The 18326-nt window shown below is 39.6% G+C and overlaps 3 protein-coding genes across 3 annotated transcripts; 1 reads left to right on the top strand and 2 right to left on the bottom strand.

The window, feature by feature from the left end:
* Positions 1-1801: 1801 nt before the first annotated feature.
* Positions 1802-5653, bottom strand: LOC145488973 (uncharacterized). Its single transcript, XM_081467839.1, has 2 exons — positions 5468-5653; positions 1802-2829 (listed from the first exon to the last, which is right to left on the bottom strand). The coding sequence occupies exon 2, from the start codon at positions 2615-2617 to the stop codon at positions 1814-1816; it is 804 nt and encodes a 267-aa protein (XP_081323965.1). The 5' UTR covers positions 2618-2829; positions 5468-5653; the 3' UTR covers positions 1802-1813.
* A 136-nt stretch (positions 5654-5789) lies between these two features.
* LOC145488971 (circadian locomoter output cycles protein kaput-like) lies at positions 5790-12093 on the top strand. The gene has a single exon (XM_081467836.1). The coding sequence runs from the start codon at positions 6550-6552 to the stop codon at positions 8158-8160; it is 1611 nt and encodes a 536-aa protein (XP_081323962.1). The 5' UTR covers positions 5790-6549; the 3' UTR covers positions 8161-12093.
* Positions 12094-12404: 311 nt separating this feature from the next.
* On the bottom strand, positions 12405-18250 carry LOC145489395 (neuronal PAS domain-containing protein 2-like). The gene has a single exon (XM_081468361.1). The coding sequence runs from the start codon at positions 15209-15211 to the stop codon at positions 13382-13384; it is 1830 nt and encodes a 609-aa protein (XP_081324487.1). The 5' UTR covers positions 15212-18250; the 3' UTR covers positions 12405-13381.
* Positions 18251-18326: the final 76 nt, after the last annotated feature.

Here is an 18326-nt window from a genome sequence, read left to right as displayed (position 1 = left end):
AACGGTTGTAAGTCTGATTTTCACATTTTTTTTAAACTCATAGAAGCCAATAACTTGAAAAGTGTTTTGTATTCTCAAAACCGACACTTGTCATGGCATAAAAAAGGTGATGATGTACCACTTATCTGTGTAATCATTTGATTTGGTTGGCTGCTCTAACAAAAAAATTCAACACAAAATTGCATTTCTACAGTTTTAACTTTAAAATTTAACATTCTTGAGATGTAATTCTATCATTTCCTAATATCCCAAGTAGACTTTTAAAGATAACTATGTTCAATGCAAACTTCTGAGAAGTAAAACTCATTTCAGGAAATTTTGATAGAGAATTATATTTATTAATACGCACATGTCCTGCGCGACCTCACGAACACAACATAAAGCACTTTTTAAAGACTTTAAATAGCAACACCATCCAGGGCACTTTCACACGACCCCTTATCTCCTAATGCAACATATTCAGGAAAAAATATCAATTAGCAGGAATTTGACGCAAGATAATTATACTTGACTTTTTTTGTTGTTGTTCTAAAATAATTTTTTGTTGAACATAGTATTCGCTAAAAAAAGGTAACATGACGTCAAAATGATATACAGTGAAATCCCGATTTTCCGAACCTCCAAGGGAAACGAAAATTGGTTCGAAAAATCGGAAAGTTCGAGAAATTACGGTGTTCGACTGAATAGAGGGAACGACTTTTCTCTCGAGTTATCGGGAGGTTCGAAACAATGAGGGTTCGAGAAATCGAGATTTCACTGTATATACGAGGCTAAACACTAGCAAAAAAAAATTATTATAAAGCCGATCATTAGGGTTAAAGCCGTCCAAAATAGTGCACAGTCTGAAGGGAACAGCTATCACGCAACATATAGCAATTAATCACAGTTTACTCAAAGTTGAACACTCTTTAGGACAATTAGTTCCTCGATGCACTTCCTCTTGACGTACGATCTCACCGAACGAAGAACTTTCCATGCACTGGAATGTGTGAATATGTTTTTTCAGAAGGTTACGTGCTGGTTCCGGTCTGTAGCAGGTATTCCAGTGTTCAGTTTTCGCACTTTAAGATTTTGCTTTGTTTCACTCTATCGTCTCTTGTTCACTGACCAACATAGTTTCCTTCTCATGGGCTGAGCCTTCTTTGTAGAAGACAAGACTCTTTATAAATGTTTTTGTCCTGGAGACTAAATAAACTTAATATGTTTTGTCTTTTTTTCCCATTTTTAACACGTGAAACGCATTCTCGAGAGGGTCGAATCAAATTTCATGAGCGTCAGCCATGACTTCGGAGACGCGAGGAATCACAGACGTGAAGACCGTTTGCGCACCGAAACACCCACGGCTGAAAACTGAGCTTAACGATCAAGCTGTATTAGTGACATCGGTTGTTTAGCTAGAGTCGAAAGTAAGTGTTTGCCTTGGTTTTTATTACTGCGCTAAAGGACTGGCTTCAAAAACTCGCGCCTCTTAATTTACCATCCAATAAAAGTAAAACTAAAACCAACCGTGACTCACTGGACTCGCTCGCACAAGTTTCCCCGCGCTTTGTACAGTTTACAAGTATCTGCTTCGAGTTTTGATTGGTTCACTGAATTGTCTGCGTCCTTTACGATTGGCTGAGTGATCACTTTGGTTTTGGTTTAACGACTGGTTGAGAACTGCTCCATTGACATTTCTTTATATTTATTATTATTATTATTATTATTATTATTATTATTATTATTATTATTATCGTCCTCACGTAATGTTTGCTTAGAGTCCTTAGGGCCGAGACCAAACCATGGTCCTGGGGCACTAGGGGATAGCCAGTTTTTAGCTTGATAGCACCCTCCTCAAAATGTGTGCTGTACCTAGCAAGGTTATCTTTTGTAGTTCACTGATGCTTAATTGGCCGGGAATTCTTCCAAGATAAGTTTCTAGTCCCTTTTTGATAGCTCCAAGTGCTCCAATGATAACTGGTATCGTTTCCGTTCTCATGCCCCACATTCGGCTTGTTTCGATTTCCAAGTCCTTATATTTGGATAGTTTTTCACTGACTTTCACGGATGTGTTTGTGTCTGATGGTACTGCCATGTCAATAAATTTACAGGTTTTCGTTTTGTGGTCTTTAATCACTATATCGGGTCTGTTGGCTGTTATTTTCCTGTCTGTGTGTATTGGCATGTCCCATAATATCGTGACATCCTCGTTTTCTGTAACTGTTTGCGGCTCATGGTCATACCACTTTTCTGATGTCTTTATATTATAGTTGTGACAGACTTTCCAATGTATATACGTGGCTGCTTTATCGTGTCTGTGGGTATATTCTGTTTTCGCAAGTTCAGGACACCCAGACACGATATGGTCAATTGTTTCGTCGTATTTGTTACACATCCTGCATAGGGGGCTAGTACCGTCTTTGATAATGCTGGCGTGGTATGATCTGGTAGCTAGGCTTTGGTCTTGGGCTGCGATTATGAATCCTTCCGTTTCTGCCTTCAGTCCACTGCTTTTGAGCCACTGGTTGGTTTTGTGGTGGTCAACATCTGCCTCCTTTATTCTCTTTGGGTATCTTCCATGTAGGGCTTTGTTCTCCCACTGCTTTGTTAATTTTTCTTGGGTCTTATTTCGTGCCATTTGTTTGGTTCTCTTTGCATATTTGGTGGTTGTTTCTTCTGCTTGTTTATCTGGTATTGTTAGGTCTAGTTCTTGTTTGAATTGTTCTGCTTGCCTTTGTATAGAGTACAATTTCTTTCTGCCATCATGTTCTTGCACTAGTTCGATTAGGGCATCATCAGTGTTCTTTAGGTATGTATCGAGCCCTATCGTGGTTGTTTTGTAGGAGGCTTCTAATAATAATAATAATAATAATAATAATGATAATAATAATAATTATTATTATTATTATTATTACTATTATTATTATTTTTCATATTTAGTACTACGGCCCAGAAAGTCGTTTACCACTGAAAGGCTCACAGACTCTTGTTTAAGAAATAGAAAACATGCACCGTACGTGTTTATATCGAGTTTTAGTATAAATCTACTAGGGTTCTATCACAGATGGCGTTTTCTGATTGGCCACGAGCTATCTATTCTGTTGTAGATAGTGAGAGGCCTAGCAGTGTGCGGTTGTTATCAAAATGATGGCAGATTGTTTGCTTTTTCGAGGTGTCTGTGAGGAGTGATTTAGATAAAGTCTTGAACAACTAGTATATTTATACTAAAACAATTAGATCATTCGCTCTCGATTGTCATGCGTGATAGAAATCGAGGGTGAACAATCTAATTGTCAAATAGAAGTACGATTTTTAACCAATCAGCGCGCGTATTTTCTTAGGGCTGTTTTCTAAAGGTAGATGGAAGATACATGCGGGATCACACGTGAGTACTGCTTACTTTTCCCCACGGTAGGAAAAACGTGCGCGGACAGCTAGCTGCCGTTCTGGTATTCTCGGCCTTTCCACAAATATAACGTAAAATAGCCTAAATATCCGTCTGGAATTTCTAAAAAAAAGTCTAAATTCAAACGTTTCTTAATATCTCGAAAAACCCTCTAAATATATCTTATCATTGTTTTAAAAATACACCGATTTTGAAACCCTTAGGGCACAAGTTTCAAAATTTTCTTGCAGTAGTAGGAGTCGGGGAGGACGATCCAGGCGTGTTGTTGTTACCAGTATCCGCGTATCCGCCATTTCCGAAAATAACTGCTGTTTTAGCGCTTTCAGTGATATGCATGCAATACATTTTTCAAGTCGGAAATTGCTTAACTCGATTGTTTCTGGTATAGAACTCAGTATTGTTTCTTTAATTATGCTATACATTTTTCTAAATGTCTAAATATTTTTTTAAAATATCTCGGACAACTTCTAAATATTCCCCAAAATACCCAGATATTTGTGGAAAGACCTAGTCGCTATCTTCACACACTCTGATTTTAGGACTGGGGCAAGGGTTACATTCATATTTCCAGTAACGACTCTTTTCACTCGGCTTTATTCACGGTTTGCAACTACTTTGATTGCATATCGCGTGTATGTCGAATTACCCCTAGCCTGCTTGAAGAAATGTTTCAGTCATTGTTTTCAAACTAAAGTACTCAGCCGAAAGTTTCCTGAGTGTGACTATTTCATAGACTTCATAACTTCAGTTCCCGAAAAATTTAAAAGGCTGTCTCTGTAAAAACCGACCACTGATTTTACTTCGAAAATTGGATTTTTCTCATAAGCTGGGATTTTAAAGCCCTTACCTAGTCAATCACTAAAATGAGTTTTTATTTGATTAAAAATTCTAAATGAATTTTTCTAGGATTAATTGAAGTTTGGTCCGCTCGACACAAGTTGCGTGCCTGCCGAAACTGGAAAAATAGCACATATTGAAGGCCCTCTAAAAAAAGATTAATATTCGCTCAAAAGTCCCAATTCTTTTTTCCAACTATAGATATATCATAGCAGTTTGTTTAGCCATGTTGCAATTATAATTCAATCTTGTTCTTTCAACGGTTAAAAGAAGATTTTCCCCCCGTTAACTCGACTTTTGAACCAAACACGAAAATGGCCATACTTTGAAGGCACGTTTCAAAATATGTGGCACATGTTTGAAACTGCTGAACTACATGAATAGACAGTATAAATGTCCCTTAATTTAAAACAATAATAAAATTTGTCTGCCCACAAGGTTAAAAAATTAACGACCGCTTAAAGTTCAGGAAATTTTGAAAATATTCCATTGAGTAACTAACATACTGGCCTTCGTAAAGTGCTCAAATAAATTCACATCTCTTAACTGGCTTCAAGATTAAACTTTTGGTCCTTTGTAGCGATCCTTGAAACCTAGGTAGCATTCAAACTGCCAGCTTTTCCTTCCAGCTGTAGGTTTGTATACAAGGTACATTTATACGTTCCTCATCTGTGCCGAGCGTGGTGGTCACATACTTCGATGTTCTTTGTATTACTGACGATTGTTTTCCTCGAAGCCGATTAATCACGTAGACTCCTCTTGAAAGGTTTGTAGAAGTACTCTTTTGAACAACTCTCGGCACACATACATGTATGAACAGTAAACGGTGATCCTGGGATCCAAGGAAGAATTAATAAATGTCACGGTGTCACGGCCATTTTATGTTTACGACAGGTGTGTTAGTTCCCAATCTTCCTGTGAGTATCACGGGAATCAATTATGTGAAACTCACGGGAAGATTGGGAACTAAAACACCTGTTGTAAACACAAAATGATCGTGGCAATGGTCGTGGCATTTATCAATCCTTCCTTGGAACCCCGGATCACTGGGATTAAAATACTTTAGATGGATTATCTTCCTGGAGAATTTAAATAAAAAATATTCAGCCTCGTCCGGAAAAAAAAAAAACAACAATATTCTTATATAAGAAAAGAAGTGTATTCGCGGAAGAATTGGGCAACTTGCGGCTAAAGATAGCTTGAGAGTTGACCGAGAAGGATTAAAAAAAACTATAGATGGATTACCTTCCTGAGGAATTTACCCCTTGGGCGCGCGGCCAGAATGCCGAAAAAGGTCTTTCGTTCACTAGCAGCTGGCAGAGCTCACAGCGCTTGACTCACAGCTTTCTACCGGAGGCAGCACTTAATTTCCCTTTGAGAACTTCTGGTAATATGTGTAGGCTTGGTGTTCATTGCACCTTGCAATTACCATTTGATCATGAATCTCGCAGCAGCTAATAATCTATGTTAACGACCTCTAGCCTCTCTGACGTAATCTTCTAATTTTGTTATGGTTTTATAACAAATACAAATGTTTGGCACGTTTTCGCAGCAGTTAATTTTTTGTTTGTTTCAGTCCGACTTTTGTCCCTTGTTTAGTTCATTTAATGCCGTTTATATCTTGTCCTGTTTTTTGTTTTTGTTTTTGTTTTTTTCTTTTCTTTTCTTTTTTTTTTGTAGATACATATATATTTTTAACTGCCTTCACTTGGCTGCTGCTATAATTGCGAAACACATCACTTTGCATTTTAATATTGATTCCGACCTTTACCGACTGGTATGTATCATCTTTCGCGACCGCAAAACGTGGTTCTTGAAATAGACAGGCACGTGTCTAATTACGTTGTATTCGTAACAATAATTATCTTTTGTTCTTTTACAAATTTTTCCTGCTGATATTGACAAGTTGTAAACCTCCCTCCAACGTGACAGCATACTTAGAATGTGTTAGGTTACTCACGTGTTCCCTCGCGAAATGCAGATAATTAAAATTAGGGGAGCTCTTCACAACAATACTAGCTAGGCCTCCTTAGAAGTAAAGAATTTACTTGCACTTTGCTATGGCTTTTTCAATGCTGATTTTTTTACACATAAACGAAAACGGCGAGAACTTTCTGAGATCCGCCGAGAAAACCGGTCAGTGAACCAAAAGTCACGTTTTTCGCACGACTACCCATAAGCCCAGCGGCCCGTCTAAACCAACGTGTTCATGTGTTTGAATCGTGGATGCATTCAGGTGCATCGTGCATAAAAGTACATGAAGCAATTCAAATAGGTCTCACTGAAAATGTTGAATGTGACCGGAAATAGTCTCCTTCCACAGGAACATGAACTGGAGAGACGGCGAAGAGCAAGGCTCGCAGAGAGCTGGAAGATCTGAGCCGAACGAAACAAGACGCTCCAATCGAAATTTGAGCGAGAAACGGAGAAGAGACCGCTTCAATATACTCGTGCAGGAGCTAGCGGGGATTGTTTCACCTGAAGAAGGTCGGAAGTTGGAGAAAACAGCTGTGCTAGAACTTGCTATAAGCTATTTACGAAATCATCAGTCACAACAACTGAAGTCTGTCCCAAGAGCCGGTAGAACCGGCGGTGCGTTGAACTGGCAGCCTTCGTTCACGACAGATCCTGAATTTAACTTGATTTTAACAGATGCACTAGATTCATTTATAATTGTGATTGAAAATGACGGCACCATATTATATGCCTCACACAGTGTTTTGTCAATCTTGGGCTATCTTTGCAATGAACTAGTTGGCACGAGCTTGTTCAGCCACCTGAGTGAAGACGAAGCTTTGAGAGTCTGGTCACAGTTGGCCGTTATTGTCCCAAAAAGCGATAAAACCGGTGTTTCCTCCAACAGTAGCACTTTCCCATTTCGCATGAAGTGTGGACGTTTTTTTTCACGAAATTCCTACCAAATGATCCGCTGTAATGCTGCCGTTGTTCGGCCATCAATTGGCGAGAAAACCCTGAACTGCTTTGTTCTGGTGGGAAATGTCACGCACCCGCAACCGAATAGGTTAATAACGAGCTCAGACAGTACTGACAAAGAATTTTCTTATCGCCTAACCATGGATTGGAAATATATTTACATCGATCATAGAGCGCCTTCTATTATTGGATTTCTGCCTTTTGAGATTTTGGGCACTTCAGTTTACGAGTACTGTGGCCCCGAAGACGTCTTTAATATTTCTCGGTACCACAACTTTTTAATTTGTGTTGGTAAGGTAACCACTTGTTACTATCGACATCTCACGAAAGGACAGTCCTGGGTTTGGTTACGAAGTTCTGCTTACGTTTCCTACAATCAGTGGAACTCCAAGCCAGAATCAATTACTTGTACGGCTAAAGTTGTAAGTTTTGATGAAGTTTGTTTAAACCAAACTGAAACGATCCAACGCGACAGAGAACACTTTACTAAAGTTCTTTCCAAGAGAGGAACTGACTCTGTATCCCTTTCTAGCTGGGCATTAACCCCCCCTGACCCGTTTGAGGAAGCCCCTGACTTACAAGGTGGACCCACGGGTGTAAGCCAGAGAGATGACGAAAAAGGCGTTTTTAACCCGAGACTCTTTACTCTGCTTCTGCGAACCCCAGGAGATCAGTTACTAGATGCTCTGGAAGATAACAAAATTACAAGCGGTGATGATGTTGAAATGGAATCAAATGACACACAAAATGAACACCTTCTGTGGCTGGAAAATATAACCATCCCAGCTGGACTGAGCAGTGCACAAATTGAAACACATTTGAAACTCCAGGAGGAGTATAAGAAAATTGCTGAACAAATTAGTAAACAAGAAAGACAATTAAAAATAATTAAGAAGCTAATTGAGTGGAGCAGATTACTCTTAGATTTAGATAGGAATTTTGGAGTTTTTGGAGGAGAATCTTCAGTTGACTCAGAAGCCTCATCGTCAGTTACCTCAAGATAATAAGGGCTGTCTCACAGGTAATTTTTTCTTGTGACTGTCTTGGTTCAATTCCTGTTTAACCAACTGCTTCCCTTCCCTCTGCAAATGTGCATTTCCCAAGGGGATGTCTAATTTTCTTCTTAACATCTTATCCCCACTTACCCTCCAAAGCTCATGAAGAGATAATTTATCAGTCTGGGAAAACTTGGCGTTAGGGGCCATTCAAATATTTACTTATTCCGTGCTTAACATGAACTGGACATTGAGGTCAGACGCCCCACAATCAAATTCCCTGGTTTGTTGTATTTCAATCTTGGCATAGTAAACTAATTTATTAAAATGGATCAATTCATGTTTGGTCAAAAATGCCCTGTACTACCGGTAACTTCAAATCTTGACTTGCCTTACCCCATCCCCTCTGAATGTTTAGCAGGAAATACGTTAATAATATGTCCCCTGCCCTTATCATGTTTTATATTTGTATATTTAGTAAATCTTCCACTTTCTCTGCTGTGAGATAACAATCAGTTGAAAGCATATTAAATTGTCTTTGAATATAATTGAATCAAATTTCCTATTTATTAGCTCAACTAATAAATATTGTTCAATTGTTAGCTTTTAATAAGTGTCCCCAAATAGCTCTTAGCTTAGAGCTAAATACTTCTTAACACTTAATTTAAGTTTATGTACGTATGTATGTAACTTATTCATTTACCAAATATTATTTTCAATATTATTTAAGAAATAGAAAACATGTACTGTGTTTCTATCGAGTTATAGGAACACGAGTGGGAGTTTGGAAGAATGAGAAATGCTGTTTTTGAGTTCTCCCAAACTTTCACGAGTGTTTCTATAACTCGATAGAAACACGGAGAACATGTTTTTTATTTCTTTTAGAAAACACTGTGACGAAAAAAAAAGGGAAACAACTTGTTTACTTTGATCATCAAAATGTAAATTCTCTTTGCTTGCGCCATCATTACGTCAACAGCCCATGCTAGTTCTGTTTCTATTGAGCTATAGAAACACGTTTTTTAACCAATCAGTGCATGTATTTTCTCAGGGCTGTTTTCTAATATGCAATATTATTCTGTAGAGCATCTAGATTCAGGTATATAGTAGACTTGCTTAGACTGATAAAGTGGTATAGACACTCGCCTTTTTCATTCTGCTGGTCATGAATATGGGTTGATTGTAGAGACCGGCAAAGAAAGTTGCAAACAGAATGTGCAGCTAGCATGAAACATTGCTATCCACACAATGCAAATATCTTGATAAAGATGCCAATAATAATCAGCCATCACAATTGTGGCAAACTGTCATTAACTAGCCTAAGGTCCATATAGTGAGTCGTATGGCTATATCTTTGTGCCAGTGTTATGGCAAGCCTATAAAGTGAGTAAAAATACAATACAAAGGATGAATAAAATGCAATGGGACCTTGTTAATACCACCACTGTTAGGCCATGGAAATTTGGTCATGTTGCTGGGGTGGTCATATTTATGGGGTAGGGTCAATGTTACGCTGCCATGCTGTTCCTGTTGAACACTGCAATTTGCTGAATGCCATATCAATCGAACACGCTAATCCCTAACAATTTTTCCGACACTCGCTGTGTTATTGATTGTCAGTTTGTGTCTGTTTTTCATCAGTATTCTCACCAGGCATTTTGACTGGTTGTAAGACGGACCAACTGTGGTCTTCAAAAGATGGTCATTAGTTCCCCTAATAGGGTGGTTGGATTAATGAGATTTTCAGACGAAAATGAGTGCAGTGTTGTTTGGACCGAAAAAAGTAGCTGAAATAATAACTTGTTGGTGTGAATGGGGTAAAAAGTCTGTAGACCACATTGTCACAAATGAAACTAAGCAGAATTATCCATCGTCACTCAATAGGAGTTATTGGCCTGATAGTGACTACCTTTATTACTCAATAGAGTATGAATAATGTGCCAAGTCAATTACAAATACCAAGCAATATTTCCACTGTAGGAGACCGTTGTAAAGTTGTACATAGCCATCTCCTTTTGACCTGCCTAGTTTCATTTATGATGATGTGGCATACAGACTTTTTACCCCGTTCTCACCAACTAGTTAAATTTGAAAGTAGTTTACCTTGAAAATTGGTTGCTCATACTATTCACACTCTGCATCTAAACTAGGTAAAAGCTGGTTTGACCAAAATATCTTAGCAGGGTGGTTTGAAGTTTGTTTTCTAAAGATGACAGGTGCGATAATCAACAAATTGGAAAAACTACCTGTGTTACTCTCATTACTGCACTGCCCAAGTGCAACCTCAGATCAATATTGCAAAATCTCTCTCATGGTCTAGTGGAGATATTCAAGTTAAGGATCTCGAGGACCTTCAAGATCCTTCCAAATGTTTGGCAAGATCCAGAAGCTTCAAAGCCCTTTGAAGATCTTTACAATATACTTTTTATTTGACAATCTTTCCAGAGCTTGCAAAGATCCTTCAAGAATCCTTGAAAGATCTTTAAAGATGATGTTATATCCTCCAAAAGATTCCTGTAAGGATTTTCACCAGTGAGAAGGCATTAATAGAAAATGAAAATGCTAAAATACATGTAAGCTTAAGATATTTTTATTTCTGCACTATTCTTGCAGTTCCTGAATTATTAGAATTACAAGAAATGTGGTCAAATAAGCAATACACAGTTTCCAATTTGCAGGTAACTGCCAATATTAATTATTTTGGAAGCTAATTCTACTACAATAAATTAACTGTTGGAAAATGTTCCATATAATGTGAAATAGCAGTAAGTCTTTTACAGTCATAACTGAAACAAGAACTATGTTAACCTGTAAAACCTTTCAAATGGCAAACTTATAGTGTGAAAACTCCAACCAAGGCCACCCAAGCAATGCAGATTGATCAACAGAGCTTGAGTGTTAAAACGATCTAGTGGATGTCACAACATGTTCGTTTCTGTAGTGAGTACATTCCTTAGAACAATAATTTGATGGAATCACATTGTTTACATCCATGGTTTATTTTCACTTGGTTGGAATAGTCACACTAAAGATGTCAGCAAATTCTCAACATATTAAAAAATATAAAGTATCATGATAAAATCCCTGGCTAACAAGCTGATGGTAACCATTTATGACATATTTAAATAATTTTAATAGATCTGTATAATGCATTTAACATTATGTTATGGTCATTCAAAGGGCTTACTAGTTTATCTGCTTTTACATTGACTCCATGTAATTCTTTTAAAAAAAAAAATTAAGTGGTAATTTGCAACAAATGTGCAATGCTGCCAAACAAGATGAAGGTTAAAAAGTTGCAAAAACAGTCGAAATCATATCATGCTTGAGCAATATCTCTGCTTTAAATTGAGTTAAAACAAAGAGAGTAGCCAGTATCTGATCCCAAATTTTGAAACAAATATACACAAAAAACGTGTGCATTATTATCTATTGATTTTAAGGAGCACAGAGTCCTCCATCGCTCAGTGGTCACTTTTCATGCACCCTTGGCAACACTCCAAAGTAGGGAAATGCAGAGGAAGTCTGGCTAGGAACACATGTCCTTGTTAGACTTCTATGGTAGCCATATAAAGTATTATGATGAAATCCCTGGCTACTGAACGAGCTAGAACGCATGGCTAGACCCTTAAGACTGAACAGCAATAGAGCTCTCATGTAGAGCTATATATGAATTCTAAGTAGTAGAGTTACCAGGTTAAAAACCAAAAGAGTGAAAACCTTTGTTAGGTCTCAAATTTAGAGTCAAGCTGAAAGTCCTATACTCTCCCAAGGTTGACAAGAGAGAGAGGTACTTACAAACTTCTTTGTGGAAGTGGTGGTGAAGGGGAACAACAGCTGTGGTGGTGGCCAGTATTCAGGGGCGGATCCAGGATTTTCTTAGGAGGGGGGGCACCACTAAAGAATGGCATAACTGACTGGTGAGGTAAACAAATTTTAAAAGAAAAAGGAAGAAGAAGGCTTCATTTCAGAAGGGGGGTGCACACCCCCTGCACCCTTCCCCTAGATCCGCCCCCGGTATTAGTGGTAGTGGAACGAAATAACAGAACTGTAATGATACTGATGGTTGCAGTAGTCATGGAGGGAAACAATGGAATTGTGAAGGTAGTGATGGCCAGTGTTGGTGGTGGTGCAGAGAAACAACTGAATTGTGCTGATAGTGGTGGCCGCACTGGTAGTAGCCAGTGTTAATGGTGGTAGTGGTGGTGGTGGCCCATATAAAAATGATGAGGGTGCTTGTCATACCTTTAAGGGGTTAAAAATGCAGTTTAGGTACCCATAGGGTGTTCAGCCTCAAAAGGTCCACAGCAGGAGCTTTTGTGGTACCTTCTAGGGTATTGAGTCAAAACAATATGACAAGAGGTACATAAAATGTGTTAGGTGAGGATTGGTACCTCCAAGGGAAGAGAACAAATTCAAGCGACGCCCACAAAATAGGATCTCAGTGCTTCTTAGGGGTTCTTTTCAAAATTTATGATGAGCACCCCTGTCCTTTTTATATGGGAGTCCCCCCACGGGGTGGTGGCCAGTGATAGTGATTATGGAGGGAAACAACAGAACTGTGGTGATACTGGACTGTGGCGGCAGTGGTAGTGGCCAGTGTTAGTGGTGGCAGAGGGAAACAACAAAACTGTTGCGGTTGTGGTGGTGGTGCCCAGTGGTGGTGGCCAGTGTCAGTGATCATTGGGGGAAACAACAGAACTGTGGTGATAGCAGTGGTGGCCTCAGCTAAAAGCCTGATGGTTTCTAGAGGTCACCTTGCCTCAAATTAAAATATTTATAAATACTGTAAGTTAAGTAAAAATGCAAATAAACAGAACGAATGAATGAATGAACGAACGAACGAACGAACGAACGAACGAACGAACGAACGAACGAACGAACGAACGAACGAACGAACGAAGGAACGAACGAACGAACGAACGAACGAACAAATGAATGTAGCAGTGGTAGTGGCCCATGTTAGTAGAAGAGGGAAACAATAAAACTGTTGTGGTTGTGGTGGTGGCAGTAGTGGTGGCCAGTGTCAGTGATCATAGAGGGAAACACCAGACCTGTATTGATAGCAGAGGCAGCAGCAGCGGTTTCCCTCCCAGTGATTGGGAGGGAAACAATACAGAAATTGTGGTGGTGGCAGTGAAATCATATCTCATGTATTAAATACAGTGTACCTTGGCCAGTTGACTTGGCCTGTCGTTTATGACTGGAAATGTTTTCGTAGTAGCTGATGCTATACTGCAACAGTACAATCTTGCAGTTCTTTCATCTTTTGATGAATAACAGCTCTGGTCTCTTCAACAGTGTTGTGGAGATTTTGTTTCTTTAGTTTTTCTTGCACCTCCAGTTCATCACTGAGTTCAGATAATTCCTTCTGAATAGCAAGCTGCCTTTGAATAACAGAGATCTGCTCTGATTGCTGTCGTATAGATTCAGTAAGACTTTTGTATTGGTCTCTTAGGTGTAAGTGTATCGCCCATTGTGAAAGTGAGAGAGATTCAGGCATTTCAACATAGTCCTCTAACAACAAACTGTTCACATCCACATTTTCCATTGGTTGGTCCACTGAGCCATTCAAAATGTAATGACCATTGCTTTGCGTCAAAATTGCAGTGCTGTCTACATGAGTATCACAAGACCACATAGCTGAGACAGACTGCGAACCAGCCAAGCCCTGGGAGCATTGGTCAGGAGTTGTCGAAAGGAAGTCATTGTTATCATTCATTGTGTGTGACTGGACTCCAGGATTCACTGTTATCACTTTCACTGAGGATGTCATGTGGCTCTGTTCTGCATTTTTTTGTGTGTCCTGGGTTGATAATGACAATGATGATGATGACGAGACTGCATTCTGAGCACCAGAACTTAAACTGGGCTGTTTTTCTCCATTCTTTTCAAGAATCTGGGAAAACAGTCTGCGATCCCTGTCTAAAACTTCCTCTTGATTTAACATATTGAACTCAGTGCCTTTCATGGGCCAAGTCACACAAATCACAGAATCAGGTTTTGAATTCAATTGACTATAGGAAACATGGCAACGACTACGCACCCAAATCCAAACTTGTCCTTTTGTCAGCAGACGATAACAGCAGGTTGTTATTACTCCCGAATAAGGGAGCATATTGTGATACTCTGTAAGATTGGCCAAATCTTCGTCATGGCAGTACTCATAGAAGCAAGCTCCCAGTAACTCAAATGGATAGTAACCCAGGACCAATGTGGTACTTCTCTCTACACACTCGAACCTCCACATTTTATTCAGCCTAGTGGTAAATTTGGAGACGGTTTCCGTATCAGAGAGCACAATAGCATGATTCACTGTTGGAAGAAATGCTGTTCGACCAAACAACACCAGACAGCAGTCGTTTCCGTCGGTGTGATCCACTCCTCGGAAACTCCTTCCCACGCAGCGAAAAGCTTCGAAGCTGTTGTTACACCCGTGACTCTGCGGGCCACAACGAAACCGGCAAGTAAACAATTGCGGAGGGTTGTGGCTGCTGTCTGCACTGCTTCTACGGATAGACGTTAACAGTGAATAGATCATTCGTTGGTCTTCTGGGTGTACCAGGTCTAAAATGCTGTTATTTAACAGCTGCTCGCAGTCGTATCCGAGACAGGAGAACACGTTGCTCGACACAAAAAATATTTTGCTGGTTTCACTGACAGCCATCACAATACCATTCAGTCCATCGAAGATGGTCTGACGGAATTCTTCACTCGTGATAAAATCGGGTTGCCACCTTCCATACAGTTTCCTGGAGTTCAACTCTGCCGAGTTCGTTGCGAGTTGCTTCGCCTGGCGGAAGTGTTCTATCGCGTATTTAAGAACGTTGTTTCTGCTCAGTTTTTTCCCAGTTACAGGAAGGGCGACCGATAACTCACTCACTAAGTTATTGAACCTATCTCGCCTCCTCTTTTCATTCTGGTTCCTAAGCAAGCAAGCTTTTTTGACTTCATCATTGCTGGAAAGTGCTGTTTCATCTTCCGCCATCTTTATTTCAACATCATACTTTGAATGCCTGACTACACTTTGAACGTTATATAACACACGAACACGAGACATTTTACGTGCGGGTGCACCGGTTCAAAATTTACATTTTTGCTCGAATTGTTCATTCATGTTTTCAGATTGTTTTTATTGACAAATATGTTACAAGTAAAACAACGGATTTAAATATCTGTCGGCCGCATCAAAATTTTAGTAAAACTCAATTTACATCAGTCGCCCTGGAGTCACGCGAAGTCTGTGCAAGTGTTAAAATAAGTTCATTGCAAAATTAAGTCACTTGTAACGAAAACAATCAACACTTAAACCTGATATCCGGCTTTAAAAATATCCACAGCCGCGTAACTTCAATTCGCGTGTTCCACTGCGCGCCAGCGGGAGAAAATTCACACGTAATATAATGTCACGCGAAGTCTCAAACACGTGAGTTCGCGTCGTCACGTGTAAAAATTCAGACCGCATGTTTTGTGGTGTACACAAATACCGTCTGTTGGGAATAGCAAAATATTCGAACAAACTGATCCCTTATCTGCAGAATTTAAGTGGTGGATTGGGTGAAATGTTCTTGAAATGAAATGTTCTTAGGTGAAATGTTCTTGTTTAAAGTACGGCTACTAGCCTCGGGTATAAAGTGATCGGTTCCCGTGGGCCCTCATCCTAAGCCAATGTCATGGACCAGGATATAACTGACTCGGTCAAAATGGCCAGGGCTCGTACAATTTATGCGATCAGCGAGAACACCGTCGTATGAACTAAATATTATTATTTATAGTTATACCATGCTCTACGAATATGGTAAGCGTACCCGTAATTTTTGAACACGTTTTTTATTGATTATTTTTTCAGTTGTCTATATTTTGGGTGCGTTTTTAATGGACAATTATTCCGCTCACGCTTGTTGGAAATGAGATCATTAACAAAAACTGGATCATTAGATAACTGAGCCATTATGCGATGCTCTACAAGTATGGTAAGCGAGAGACGAGACTTTCATTTTGTATTGCCGAATCAGCGTTTAACTCAGTCTATTACAGTCACTGGCCTCGACACCTAAGATTACAGCAGTATGTATCTGCAAGGAGTCTCCGCTCTAACAGCGACATCAGACTTAACACTACGCACAAGCCTGCATCTCAAAGGTCTTTAATTCCTTGCCTACCTCACTTAGATTATGCGACAACATACACGAGTTCAATCGCCGGGCTAAAATATATTTTTAAAAAAAGCTGAAAAAAGACTTATAATGTATATTTATTTATTTATTTATTTATAATAATTTCGGTTTTTTTATTCTTTTATTTTAGTTTTCAAGATAGGGGGCGTTTTTCATTAAAATTATGATTCTACTCGCGTTTGCTGGATATGTGATGATTATATAGCCAACGACGCTCTACTACCTGTTATCTCATGGCTGGCTCAGTGAGTGGGCAAGACGAACTAAATCCTGCGCTGCGAGCTGGCAAGATGGCGCCATCTTGCCCGCTCGGGACGACCCGCTGTGTCCCGCAAGAAAAATTCCCCGCAAGCCACATAACAGATCCTTTATTGACCACGCTTGTTCGGTCAAGATGACTCGATATTGGCCTCGCTCTTTTTTTGGCGAGCTTATGGACCTCGACTCCGTCTCGGTCCATAAACACGCAAAAAAAAAAAGAATTTGGCCAATATCCAGCCATCTTGACCTGCGATCGAAATTGTCATTCACGCACGATTGCGTGACGAGCCCAAAGAGCGTGACCAGGTAAACGGTTCCGCGTAGGCAAGGGGTCAGACTTTGGCTCCAAAGAGCTTCACCGGTATATAATTAACAGTTATTTCATGTGCGCGCGTATAGATATGAGATGGTAGATAGCCAACGAGGCGCGCAGAGCCAAGTTGGCTATAATTAACAATTGCACCACAGTCGAACCTCCGGTTGCGACCACCTCTCCTCAGCGACCTGTTTTCCAAAATACCAACGTTTCCCAGTCAAATCTGACTGTGTTTGGAACCTCTTGTAAGCGACCACCTCTCGTAAGCGACCGCGACCACCCGTAGAGCTAAAAGTTTCAAATTTTCTTGTAAGCGACCACTTGATCATGATAGAAAATAGACAGCGATCCACCGTAGGAAAAAAGATGGCAGCTGTACATTTTACCACAACGCCCTGCGAGCCTACCACAGCCTATAAGGCACAAAGAAAGCCAGTTTCTTTTACAGTATTCGTCCCTGTTCCAAGGACATTAAGTAGCCTAGGTTTGAAGATTTTATAACGTTTCTGTACGTTTTTATGAACGTTGTTAAGGTTTTCGTGCGCTAAGAACTATGGGTAAATGTACCGGTCGCCATCTTTTTTCCTACGGAGGATTGGATAACAAGGTGTGTAATATTATCGCATTCCTTGGTAGTACAAAAGACGGAAATTTCTCATTGGGATGTACCGGATTTTTTTTTTCGAAATTGATTTTTTACATGAATCAGTAAAACATTTAAAAATTTAAAGAAAAATGCACGTACACTGTACTCTATCAGTCTATAATTACAGAAAATTAGAACTGATTTACTGTTCACTCAAGAACAGTTAACAGTTAACGTGTAAATGACCATTAATATAATAGGGCTGTCAAACGTAAAGCTAGCCATTCAATCCTTATAAGTTGAGTACAGTTGATGTTCAGTTCTCCTAACGTTTAGACAACATTAGAGATTCATAAACACTCTTGTTCTTTGGCCATTTCAATTTAACAAGAAATGAAATGCAGACAGCGGCAACAAACCTGAACTACGCGTGGTTTGGAACAATCTAAAGCGCTTACGGGAGGTTCGACTGTATTCAAGAACCAGACACTAATTGCCCCTTGGTCTCCCGTGAATAAGACTAAATCATTTCGGTTGTGAAACATCCAAGCGGCCATCTAGTCAAATGGCCAAATTCATTTCTCAAGTTGTCTGCCGACCCAAGGGGCAAGCTTTTCCTGGTATCGTGCTTATTTTTGGTGCCTTACTACAGTATTGACGGATTATAAAAGAACAACTTCTAACTTATGTTGTAAGATGTTCAAGTTTCTCCATTTCTAAAGCGAATAGCAATCAACGTCCTAACGCTAAATGGTCCCAAATAAGTTGCACTTGCACTACAAGAAAAGTTGTAAGGTCAATAGGGAACACCGCCTTAAAACACAAAACTGCGGAC

Source organism: Orbicella franksi, chromosome 6 (assembly GCF_964199315.1).
Source record: "Orbicella franksi chromosome 6, jaOrbFran1.1, whole genome shotgun sequence".
In the NCBI taxonomy this organism is placed as follows: Eukaryota; Metazoa; Cnidaria; class Anthozoa; order Scleractinia; family Merulinidae; genus Orbicella; species Orbicella franksi.
Note: the sequence above shows the minus strand (reverse complement) of the source record. Positions and strands in the feature narration are given on the sequence as shown.

Bases quoted from the DNA above. Each gene is read 5' to 3' on its own strand.
- LOC145489395 (XM_081468361.1), bottom strand. From the start codon at position 15,211: ATGTCTCGTGTTCGTGTGTTATATAACGTTCAAAGTGTAGTCAGGCAT.
- LOC145488973 (XM_081467839.1), bottom strand. From the start codon at position 2,617: ATGGCACGAAATAAGACCCAAGAAAAATTAACAAAGCAGTGGGAGAAC.
- LOC145488971 (XM_081467836.1), top strand. From the start codon at position 6,550: ATGAACTGGAGAGACGGCGAAGAGCAAGGCTCGCAGAGAGCTGGAAGA.